The sequence below is a fragment of the Pseudonaja textilis genome, chromosome 3 (genome assembly GCF_049901715.1).
Source record: "Pseudonaja textilis isolate UNSWEBS1 chromosome 3, rPseTex1.2, whole genome shotgun sequence".
In the NCBI taxonomy this organism is placed as follows: Eukaryota; Metazoa; Chordata; class Lepidosauria; order Squamata; family Elapidae; genus Pseudonaja; species Pseudonaja textilis.
In genome coordinates, this window is record NC_141992.1 from 119,621,078 (window position 1) to 119,633,769 (window position 12,692).

General features: G+C 37.6%; 1 protein-coding gene across 2 annotated transcripts in view; it reads left to right on the forward strand.

Moving 5' to 3' along the window:
• FBXL7 (F-box and leucine rich repeat protein 7) overlaps positions 1 to 9,671 on the forward strand; it is a 156,940-nt gene extending 147,269 nt beyond the window's left edge. For both annotated transcript variants that reach the window (XM_026701051.2, XM_087930720.1), the window contains 2 exons: positions 1,906 to 2,517; positions 8,488 to 9,671. In XM_026701051.2, the coding sequence (XP_026556836.1) occupies positions 1,906 to 2,517; positions 8,488 to 9,224 (1,349 nt within the window). In that variant the 3' untranslated portion in view covers positions 9,225 to 9,671. The remainder of the gene's footprint in view (positions 1 to 1,905; positions 2,518 to 8,487) is intronic.
• Positions 9,672 to 12,692: the final 3,021 nt, after the last annotated feature.

The window sequence follows — 12,692 nt, forward strand, 5'->3', positions numbered from 1 at the left end:
AGATGATCATTTTACTCACTTTCCAATAATAGTGTCTATGAAGATTCTCGGGCATCTAGGTCATGGTTGTCCCAAAGGTGCTTTTTTCAAAAGACAACTGGACTTCCTTGTTTTTCTTTGAAAACCTTTCACTTCTCATCCAAGAAGCTTCCTTAGGTCTGACTGGATGGTGGAGAAGGATTTCTTCCATTTTCCACCATCCAGTCAGAGCTGAAGCAGCTCCTTGGATGAGAAGCGAAACATCTTCAAAGAAAAGCAAGAAAGTCCAGTTGCCACTTGAAAAAAAAAACACCTTTAGGATTTCCACTAGGAGGCGGATGCTACAGCCGAAGCAGTAGATAAAAGGGACTTCAGCAGAAGTGAACATAAATGAGGAAATAATCCTTGTGGATCACTTGTGTTCACACAAGAAATGCTGTACAGTGTTGGTGGGAAGAATCACATCAGTTTATGACATGTCAGAAGTTCCCTTTCCAGATGAAGGAGCAGACACTGAGACAGGAGAGGAGATTGTTTTTGTCAAATATATTTATCTTTTGTGGAGGTTTAGTGATATTATACTATATATGTGGTATTGGATCATTTGAATTTTGTGTGCCTGTTTTGGAGCTTTGTTGGCAAATGCAGTCATACTGTTGACAGCTCTAATCATTGTTTTTTCTGTTTGGAAATCTCAAATGAATGACTAGAATTGTTTTTAGATACAGATAGCAATAGTTAGCCCTCCTTCCCCCTTTTTTTAAGTTTCAAGCAACTCACTAAATTATTTTTCCTTATATGTATTTGTAGCTTCATTTCTTGAATATGGCTAAAACCCTTTCCTTGCCTTCTGGTTAAAAACTATAGGTTAACAAGACCCTTTCCACCCTGATTTGACTGCCATTAAAGTCTATGTAGAAAATTGGCCAGATCTATTAATCCTCACCTTTGTTACCTTTATGAAAAGAGAATGCATAGAGAAGAAAGCCAGAATTACCCCACAGTTGCCTAGTTGCAGAAAAGAGTTGTAGTGCTAAGCTATCTTATCTTCATTCATCTTTTTTATTGAAGGTGTTGTGAATTTTAAGAAAATTCCAAATACTTTGGATCCCTGAATTGCTGAACTCTCAATAATCTCTATTCCAGATAATAATTACTTTTTTAAAAACCCAGGTAGTTAGATTTCCCCAATATATTTTTGTTGTTTTCAAGCCTTATTCATACATTTCCTCCACTCTGATCCAAATTATTATTATTTAATAGCAAAAGGATACCCTTTTTTATTTCATATACATTAGTTTGTATTTGTTCTAGGATTTCAATTCTAGCGTCATATTTCCATAGTTATATGGAAATATCTTTTGGTAGTGGAGATAATACCATAATTGGAAGTAAACCTCTTATAGCTTTAAATAATCTCCATGACGAAGTGAGATTTCCTACTAGTACCCTTTAGATATACTGGGAGTCCAGATCCCAGAATCTCCAACTATATTTGTCTTACAAAAATTCTGGCTATTGTAGTGGTGACCCATGTGGAGGGGATTTGAATGAAGAACTCTGATTTGGGTGTTGCAGGGTATCTGGCAATACTGTTCCAGGAAATCACTCATGCTAAGTACTCAGCAAAGCACTACTGTGTTTCTCAGTTCTAAACTTAACATGTATTTTCACATTGTTTTGCAAAATAATTGTAGGAAGCAAATTGATAAAAAGTTGGTGATACTTTTTTGTTTGTTTAAAAATCCATCATCAGGCACTAGTCTGAGCTTGGCAACTATTGATAATAAATGCAGACAGAATCTGCTTTTATACATGCAGCCTTCTTTTAGTATGAACCATCCTTGGGAGCCCTTCATGGCCATGCAGAATGTGGCTTCCAACTTATGAAATAGTCTCCTCATTGTGTCCTTTGGTGTCTTTCAGATTCCGACCTGAGCATGCGCACTCTGAGCACTCCCAGTCCTGCATTAATATGTCCACCAAATTCACACAGCTTGCACAATGGAAAAGAATCTTCTACATCTTCCTCTTCGGTCACCGGAGAGACCATTGCAATGGTTCACTCGCCTCCTTCCACTTGCCTCACCCACCCTTTCATTCATGCTGCCTCTCGACTTCAAAAAGAACAGGCCAATATCAACCGGCTTCCCGACCTTTCTGTGATCCAGATATTTTCTTTTTTGCCCACCAATCAGTTGTGCCGCTGTGCCCGTGTGTGCCGCCGCTGGTATAATCTTGCTTGGGACCCGCGACTTTGGAGGACTATCCGTCTGATGGGTGAGACAATCAATGTGGACAGGGCTCTGAAGGTGCTGACACGACGACTTTGCCAGGATACCCCAAATGTCTGTCTCATGCTGGAGACGGTAATTGTTAGTGGCTGCAGGCGTCTCACAGACCGAGGACTTTACACCATTGCTCAATGCTGCCCAGAACTGAGGCAACTGGAAGTCTCTGGTTGCTACAACATTTCCAATGAGGCGGTTTTTGATGTAGTATCCTTGTGTCCAAACTTGGAACATTTAGATGTATCAGGTAATGGAAAAGTCTACATTTACACTCTAGCTGAAACTTTTTGGATAAAGCATGTGAAATTTAATGGAGAAAATATTCTCAATATTTTTTATCACAGTCTCGATAGTAACTTTTTCACTCTGTAACTAACATTTTTTAGAACATCTCTCTGTTCTCTCTCCCTCTCTCTCTCTTTCTCGGCTTTTTAAAAAATAATAATATTATGGATTTCTCCAAATAATCTTCCATTCAAATCTCAATTTTAATCTTGCATTTAAAATTGTACTCTGTACCATTAAATACTTCAAAGGGTTTGTAATTGAGCATGAGTCTTTAAAGAGTGCCAGGTTTAGCATGTCAGAACAACAAAGGTCCCTGCAACTCTTTAAACAGTCACATATTATTGCATAAGCATTTGTGGATCTCAGTCCATTTCATTATTTGTGACAGTACCAATGTATTAGTGTTTAGATGAAACAACACTTTCCAAAAGAAAACAATGTGATGTTGTGGTTAAGATTTCTGAACTATGAGCAAAGAGATCCAAGTCTACCCACATGGAAATTCACAGGACACATTAAGAGGGCCAATTATTTTTTCACAACCCAACTGAACCTCCAGATGAGTTGTTGGCAAATAGTGAAGAAGGGAATGCCCTATATGCTTCTGGGAGGTCTTGAGATCAGGCAGGATAAACCAACGAAAAGTTATTACTGTCCTTATGGAAATTCTTATGTGACCTGGGCTCACTTCAACAGGAATATCCAATTTATCCGTTTAGTCTGCTTATAAAGAGAATAAGCAACTTTGATCATAGATTCCTTGTGTGTCCAAACACACTTGGCCAATAAAGTATTCTATTCTAGATTAATTTTCTGGGTTGGATGAAGTGGAAGGCAACATCAGCTAGGAGAGGTTTAAGCCGGTATACCACTTTTGACTTGCAAGTCAAAGAAAGGAAAAAGTAAAAAAAAAGGCAAGTCAGTAACAGTAAGCTTTGATCCTCAGGTCTCTATACTGTCCCAAAGACATGATAGGATCTCTCTAAAAGAGATTGTGTTTTCTTTGCTATGTTTGTAGCCACAATCATCCTTGCTGAATTCACTTTCTCAGTATGATGTTATTGGGAAGCAATGCTGCCCTCTGCTGAGAAAAATGCCCAAACTAACAAGTGTGTGTGTGGGTATCTATGTGTGTCTGTGTGTGTCTCTCTCTGTGTGTGTAGAGATTAGATGATAGATAGACAGACAGACAGACAGACAGACAGACACACACACACACACACACACAGAGGCACAAAAATTCTTTCCCTCAACCTCCCCTCCTTCCCCCCTCCACCTTCCCCAGATTATTTTAATGCATTTCAGCAACCTAGTTTCAGTCACTTGCCAATAGATCAATTCTGTATTTGCACAATTGCAGCTTCCTGAGTCTAGTTTAGTGCCGTATTATAGGGTAGAGAAAATTCAGCATTATATCCTAATGTAAAACACCATTCATTTACTATTGATCCCCAAACCAGCAGTTCCTTCAGACTGTGTCATAAATAAAGCAAAAGCCCTTACAGAAAAACAAGTAGGAAGTAAGAATATTTGTCCTTAGGAGTTGTTGGAAGGGGAAAGAAATAAACTCATCTCACTGCCTGCAAGAACTTTGATTCAGAATGTCTTGAAATCTCACTGAACTGGTTTAGAAAGAATACAGGCATAGCAGCATAAAGCTCTAGGAACAAAGACTGTTTAAAGCCAGAAGAAAACACTATATGGTAAAAGGGTTACAAAATTTACAAAAAAATTTACACAACAGACAGAATCTTTCCATAATCAGATATGGGACACAGACATTTTTATCCCTGGACACCAGTGTTTTCTAACATTGGAAAATGTTGTGAGTATACATGCATGCCTGTATGTAACAGATTTTAGGACATATTCATGGTGCCAACAGATAGCTGACCTGTAAAATATTAATTACAGGCAGTCCTTGACTTATGACCACAGTTGAGTCCAACATTACTGTTGTTAAGTGAAACATTTGCTAAGTTTCCCCCCATCCATATGACTTTTCTTGCCACAGTTCTTAAGTGAATCACTGTAGGGGATAAGTTAGTAACATGGTTGTTAAGTGAATCTGGCTTCCCCATTGATTTTGCTTGTCAAAAGGTTGCAAAAGGTGATCACATGACCTTGGGACACGGCAACAGTCAAAGTTATGAGCCAGTTGCCAAGCATCTGGATTTTAATCACGTGATCCTGGGTCTGCTACAAAGGTCATAAGTGTGAAAAATGATCCTAAGTCACTTTTTTCAGTGTCGTAACTTTGAATGGTCACTAAGTAAATCATTGTAAATTGAGGACTACCTGTATACATAGAGTTTTCTACAGAGAGCCAGTTTGGTGCAGCAGTACAAGATGCTAGACTAGGAGCAGGGAGACTTGAGTTTTAGTCTGTCCTTAGGCACTGATGCCATGTGGGTGACTCTAAGCCAGGGCTATCAAACTTGTGGCTCCCAGGGTGGATGCATCATGCACTGGCCACACCCACGCCCAGTTTAGCAAAGGGGGAAAAAGTTGTGATACATCATGTGATGACCCTGTGACGACGCGAGTTTGACATCCTGCTCTAAGCAATCAATTCTCACAACTCTACCTTGGGAAGTTGAAAAACATCCTTTAATAAAGTATTGACAATATACTTTCAAAAAAATCCTGCCAAGAAAACTGCATAGATCCATCCACATAGAGTTAGGCTTACAATGTGGAACAGAGTTTTTGCCAGCTGCCACCTTTCTGCATATTTGCCGTTTTAAATTTCAAATACATCATGCAAAAAGATATTTATCAGGAAGCATGCGTTCTTTCATTCAGCAACTGGAACAAACATTCTGCTAAATAAGCAAACCTGAATGTGGTACGTAACTTTTCAGTGAAAGTAGACAAAAGAATGTAAGAAACAAAGAGATGAAGATAAATGGGAATAGAAGAATGCAGAATCTTTGGAGTGTATAGCTATAGTGTAATCATTATAAAAATATTCTATAAGGTATAGCTTGCACGTACATATTTCCAAGTGTCTGGGAAGAGTCCTTGGTTTCAGCTGGCTTTAACTCCCCAAATGTTTGGCGTAGAATAAAATGGGATTTTATAAAATGGGATTTTATTACTATTAACATGACAACTTATCTGTTAGAATATTTTGCAGGCCTCACGTGAGACCTAGTTTACTTTGAAAACTCATTGTGGAATCTTATGAATTATGCATCCTAGAAATTATACCATTATGTCAAAAACCACAGAAAAGTTGGATATCAGAGTTTCCAGATTTTTAAAAGGTCTCTCTCAGTTTTCAGCAGAATGCCTATACAGATGGACTAGACTGTGACCCATTATCTCATAACTGGCCAAAGTTCATTCAGACTTTCAAAGTTCCCTAAAACTTTCTCATTTTATTTAGAATCTTTTACATTTTCTCTATGGAAAGACTGTTGCCAAGAGCCTATATGTTTTATTAGTATTAGTATTATTTTATTATTATTACTTCTATTCATTAAACATGAAACGCAGCCAACTGAACAGTTAAAAATGCATCAAAAATATTGACTGGTGCTGATGGTTGACATGGGTCGCTGCCAGCATCCTAGTTTGTTGTTGTTGTTGTGATGACGATGACAATGACAATTATATTTATAAAATGCTTCCAGACATAAGAGTAGGTAAATATATTAAACTACAGAATCTGTAAAAAGAATTGGGATAGACACATTTAAATGGATTCAGAACATAACCAGCCCTGAATTCTGCAGTATCCATCAGGCAAGCATGATTTTACCTTCTGACTTTGCTTCAGGAAGTAACCAACCAACAGCCTGCAGACCACACAGACTGGAAAGCCAAACTTGGCATTACTATAGTCAGCCATTGCCATCTTCTATTAATTCCAGAAGGAGAAAAAGAGAAAGATTAGGAGGCAAATATAAATGTAAGTTTGGAGTGTCAACTCTGGAACACATCAACTAAAGCAGCATGTTGTTATTGGAAAGACTATGCTTCATGACTTTCACATGCTTTATGATTAAACTTGTAAGCATCGTTGCGAGTGTGCCTATTTACCATTTGGTCTGTTTCTCTGTTGTCTTCCTCTGGCAAAAATCGCAAGAAGGTTGCTATGGTCCACAAGTGTCCAGTGAACTGACAACATTTTCATGGAGAATGAAAGAGAAACAAAATTGGGGAACTAGAAGGAGGATGAAAAAGAGAGAGAGAAGAAAAATAGGGAGAAGATTGAATAGATAGATGTATCTATCTAACTAAATAAAGAATATAAAAAAGAGAAAACTCCATCAGATAATGATGATTATTATCATCCCCACCCCATGTGCTTTATTGTTTTAACTCCTAGTTTCTTTCCTACACCATCTCATTTTTTTTAAATTCGTTAAGAGGAAATTGTGGGGAAGAAGCAGGAGGGATGGTTTGAAGTGGTGATTATATCTGAGAACTAAAACAAGTTTGGAGGTGTTTTGACCAGACCCATTGTCAGAGTCTTGCTTTCAAGATATTGTCTCCGGGGACTTTTAAAAAGTTGTTCTTCCTTTCTCTTCCCTTTCTTGATGATGGCAAAAGTCAGTTTTATCATTAGCCCTATCGATCATCTGCACCTTCCTAAGAGTATCAATAGCACGTGAACCAGACTTTTCATTTTCTCATTTTCATGGCCCAATGAATTATGTATAAGTAATAGCCAATTTCTATATTTTTAGAGATTAATTTCTGGATAATAATAGCCCAGGACAGAAGTGAATTTTCTATCCATGCCATACATCAGTTCCCACAATAAAGCATGAAGAAAGCTTTAAACAACTCAGGAATTCAGGTGTGATATTACCTAAAATTGATAGACATTTACTAGATATATTTCTTGAATATTGCCTGCAGTTTAATGAAGGAAATATTACATGATTTTATTTTAAAGTGTGACTCATTGGGTTATCTTTTCAAATATGTTTATCAGATTGCTCAGTGGTTCCTTTACTGGAAAAAGTGGGATAACGTTCAGATATGTATCTGTCTTGAAAATGCTCAATGTTGAAATGTGTAACACAGTCAAACATCAGCACAGGAAATATTTTATGACATTTCTGTTTTATGATGCTTACAGCATAATCCGTTTGATAAAATTTGCCAAATTTTAGTTCCATGGGAATAATTGGCCTCAGATTTTGGAGGCATTCTGTAAATTAGCTCATTTGAGGTACCTTGATTCAAAATTTGTTGCCCTGTAATGCATTGTTTTGCTTAAAATTAGTTTAAGGTTACGGTAACAAGTGTATACAGGTAGTACTCGACTTACAACAGTTCATTTAGTGACTGTTCAAAGCTACAAGGGCACTGAAAAAAGTGACATGATTGGTTTTCACACTTATAATCTTTGTAGCATCCCCTTGGTCATGTGATCAAAATGCAGATGCTTGGCATACCGACTCACACTTATGACTGTTGCAGTATTCCAAGGTCATGTGATCACCTTTTGCAACCTTTTGACAAGCAAAATCAATGGGGAAGCCAGATTCACTTAACAACCATCTAATAACTTATCAACTGCAGTGATTCACTTAACAATTGTGGCAAAAAAGGTTGCAAAGTGGAGCCAAACTCACTTAACAAATGTCTCACTTATCAACAGAAATTTTGGGGTCAATTGTGGACATAACTCAAGGACTACCTATAGTAGTATATAGTCTGAGTCACATCAGATTCGATCAAAATCTGGTAAGTTTTTCAAAGGCCTTTAAACTTTTTTTCAAAATATAATTTGGGTAATGTTGCTTAGCCTTTATCAACTACTGAATTTAGGCAAAATGTTGCTGGCTGACTGAGTAAGCACTAGTAGATCATTCCTGGGATGAAAATCCTATATTATTATATTTATTTATATAAAGGGGAGATGGACCATCTTTGTTAACAATTTCCACCACCACCCTTTCCAATATAGGTTGTTCCAAAGTGACGTGCATCAGCTTATCTCGCGAAGTTTCCATCAAATTATCTCCTTTACATGGCAAACAGATTTCTATTCGCTACTTGGACATGAGTGACTGTTTTGTCCTCGAGGATGAAGGACTGCACACCATTGCCACCCACTGCACTCAGTTGACCCATCTCTATTTGCGCCGCTGCATCCGCATTACTGATGAAGGCCTCCGATACCTGATGATTTACTGCCCTTCCATCCGGGAGTTGAGCGTGAGCGACTGCCGCTTTGTCAGTGACTTTGGCATGCGCGAGATTGCAAAGCTGGAGTTCCGCCTGCGTTACCTCAGCATCGCCCACTGTGTCCGCATCACTGATGTCGGTCTCCGATACATTACTAAGTACTGCAGCAAGCTGCGTTACCTCAATGCGCGAGGCTGTGAAGGCATCACAGACCATGGAATAGAGTACCTGGCCAAAAATTGCACAAAACTCAAGTCACTGGACATTGGGAAATGCCCTCTGGTCTCTGACATTGGCTTGGAGTTTCTGGCTCTGAACTGCTTCAATTTGAAGCGACTGAGCCTGAAGTCATGCGAAAGTGTCACCGGACAAGGCCTGCAGATTGTAGCAGCCAATTGCTTTGACCTGCAAATGCTGAATGTTCAGGACTGTGAGATTTCAGTGGAAGCTTTGCGATTTGTTAAGCGCCATTGTAAGCGCTGCATTATAGAGCATACTAATCCTGCCTTTTTTTGAAGCGAGAGTCATACTTGGTGCTGAAACAAAAGATTAAAATTGTTTGTATGTACATGTGCACAGTTTGTCCGCATATGCAACTGTGCCTTTCTTGTACCAGGAGTAGCAACATAGACTTTGGCCATCCACATTGGTCCGTATATGAAATCTTTTAGCAGCCTTACTCAACTCTTCAACTTCTGAAAACTGCATAAAGTCATCATTCTCTAGCCTTTCAGGTTATTGACTGAGTGATATATATGTAGAGTTCAGAAATCACAAGGCAAATAGCGAGTCTAAATTGGTTGTTGACATCAAATAACATGGCATCTAATTCAGAGAAAGTTTAATTTTAACTCCTTGAAAACTTGTTGGAAAAGATAGTTATGAAAAATCTCTGTTGTTCTCTTTGGAACTTTGTCATGGCTATCCTTAGCTAAATTGGAATGATAAAAACCTACCCTCTTTTAAGACTGTGTTTGGTTTTACATATTTGTGCCATAATTATTGCAACTAATAAAAGTTACCACCAAAGGGCAATACTTTTAGCACCTCTGCCATTTCTAGCCATTGTAATTATGAAACTATCAGAGATTAAGCACACATGTATTTTAATTGTGGTTCTCAGTTTTGAATGAGTTCCCTACTTTTCCTGCTCTCTGGTGCCTCTCAGGAATTCTAGTAAGAGTTTTTCTCTAATAGAAAAATGGCTGTAGGACACCTTCCTTCAGAGTGTCATAGCATATCCTGTTATTTAAAAGAAGCATATATTTAATCTAATCTATGACAATCCTTTATCTCAAAACATATATAGTAAAGGAGGCCACTTTTGACCTCCCAATCCCCTTTTGTGCCTCCCCCCAAACTCTGATTGACCACGATTGCTGAAAAATGACATCACAGTTTCCTACTCTGTTTGGGCTGGAAACAGATGAAGACTACTGTAAGAAATAAAGGAGAATATTTGTAGCTCAGGGTTGAAATGAGAGGTTCTTTGCACTCTCTGAGCTTGGTTATTTTCTTGCAGATATTTCCATTACCCAAATTAGGTAACATTGCTGATATTAGCTAGTTTGGATAATCAGATGTCTACAAGAAAACAACCAAGCTCAGACTACTGTAAGCCCTAAAACAAAAATATCTCCCTCCTACTTCCTCCCAAATCACAACCAACCTACAGATTATAATTAGGCCATATTCAGCTGCTTATAACAAAAGGTGGTCATTGACATTAAGATCTGGAGGGCCTATGGCACAATGAAAGAATATTCATAAAGTCCACAATCACATGTGTGTGATTAATGTCAGTCATCTAATTCTATAGCATTTTTCCTTGGTTTATCATTCTAGAAACAAACCTCAATTAATGTTCAAAGGACTATCTATGGAAATCCTGTCATGGAACTGACATAAATTTATTAGATTGAGCAACGTTAAATTGGAGCAAAATAACGTGTTTTCTCAATGATTATTCAAGAAAAAAACTTATTACAACTTATTATAAATATTGGGCACTTGTTAGATTTAACAAGAGAAAAAAATAATACTGAGAAAAATACTCATCTGACACTTTCAGCTTAGTACTTAAATCCTCATAGATTCAAGAATGCAATAAATCGATATTAGTATTATAGAATAAGTTTTCCAATCAGTACATCCATCATATTGTTCTCAGTCTGATGAGACAATGAAAATTGTCCTGTTAGGAAGTCTGAAAATTATTTTAGACTAGAGACCCTGCATACTAAGGAAATGTTTTAAAATATGTAACTTTCAGTGCTTTGAGATTTACCTGTATCCCTATTTCAGAGTTTTTCCTTCCCACCTCTCATCCCTGTGTCCTTTATTCTGAGTGCCTTTCAGATGTTTCACAATTCATGATGGATCCATGCAAAACCTTAAAATCCAGAAATATGTCAAAAGAGAAAAGAAGGTGATCATAGGTTATAGTCTCAGCTTCTAGACCAGAGAGCTCTGTTTATATACATTTTTGTAGCATCAATATTTTTTTTAAAATGGGAAAGTTCTATTTCCAGAGTGCTAATACTGGTTCATTTTTCAGACCAATACTATAACCATTACATTCTTCCCAAATATTTCTGATACAATAATTAATTCAGTGTGTCTCCAAGCTCCATATGTATTTGGTCAAATCTGAGCAAAGGTTTTATATATTTGTGCAGAGACTCAGGCTATTTTATTTGTCATGGATAATGTTATAAAAATGCTACCATTTTTTCCATGTCTAAAGCACAGATGACTTTCTGGATTCTAGCTGCTGTGCAAAAAACAGTCCAGGGATTAATAAAGCAAAGCAGAGAGCAGTTTATTCTGTTAAATTTGGGAAAATATTACAATTATTAGAAAAATTTAGAAAAATAAATAAATTTCTGTTATTCTTTTTTTTTACTCTGACAGGAAAACAGGAAATCTGTATCCATAAATCTGTAGAAATAATAGATTTCTCAAAGTTTCTGTAAGAAATAAGTTTTTCTCTAAGCCTTACTAGCATGATATATTTAGTATTTTTTTGTAGAAGTAACAGCCATAATATGTTTGTTTCTCAAGGACAGAGGTATCTCATGCTGTTAAAAAAAAAATCATTTGGCTCACGTTCTAATATTCTTTCTCTCAGACCGAGCAATGTTTTCCAGACAGTAAAGCAATTAATTTTTAAAGCCATTTCCTTAGAGAACAGAGATTTAGGATACTCCATTGTCTAGTTAAAGAAGAAGAAGGCAAATTGTAAATGCAAGCCAATCTCTACTGCGTGTATGCCACACTGGGAAACACAAATACCAACTCCAAGCATCTTATAAGGTCATGAAAAGCTGTTTTGCAGGGATGTTCTGAAAACACTGTTCATATCCTCTAGTAGTGCAAGGCCAAAGCCTGAAAGGTGTGGGACCAAAGCCAAATGCTCTCCATGCACACATATCTCCTTCCCCAGACACCCTCATGTACAAAACACGTAGGAGCTATTGCAATCAGATTTGATAAATACCTCCTGTTGGAATCATGGAAAGTTTACTTTCAAAGTACAATTGCAGAGTGTAAGAGGAATGTTCAGGGAGGCCCCAACAGTCAGCAGTTGCACTGAAATTCTGTACATCTGACCTGCAGCTTGGATCCACAAATCACAGGAAGCTGTAATGTGGTTTGTTTGATTTGGGCTTAGCCTATTATGGCAATGCAGTTACGCAGTTTGACCTGCTATCACTAAGAAAGCATTCTTTTAGTTGCTGAAGATCAACAGATGTTAGGAAGCCTAAAATCATAGCAGAGTAAGCGTCGGTTGTCTCAAGAACCTGAAAGAATTGGAGAATGGCAATGTTGGACATAAATATGGAATTTTCGCTCTTAAAAGCTATGTTCCAAAATCAAGGGTGTTCACATATTTTAGCTTCATTGGTTCATCTTTGGGGAACCTCAGTGAAATTACCCCAGAACTCTACGTGTCATAAGCCAGTGCAGCTTACATAAGAATGC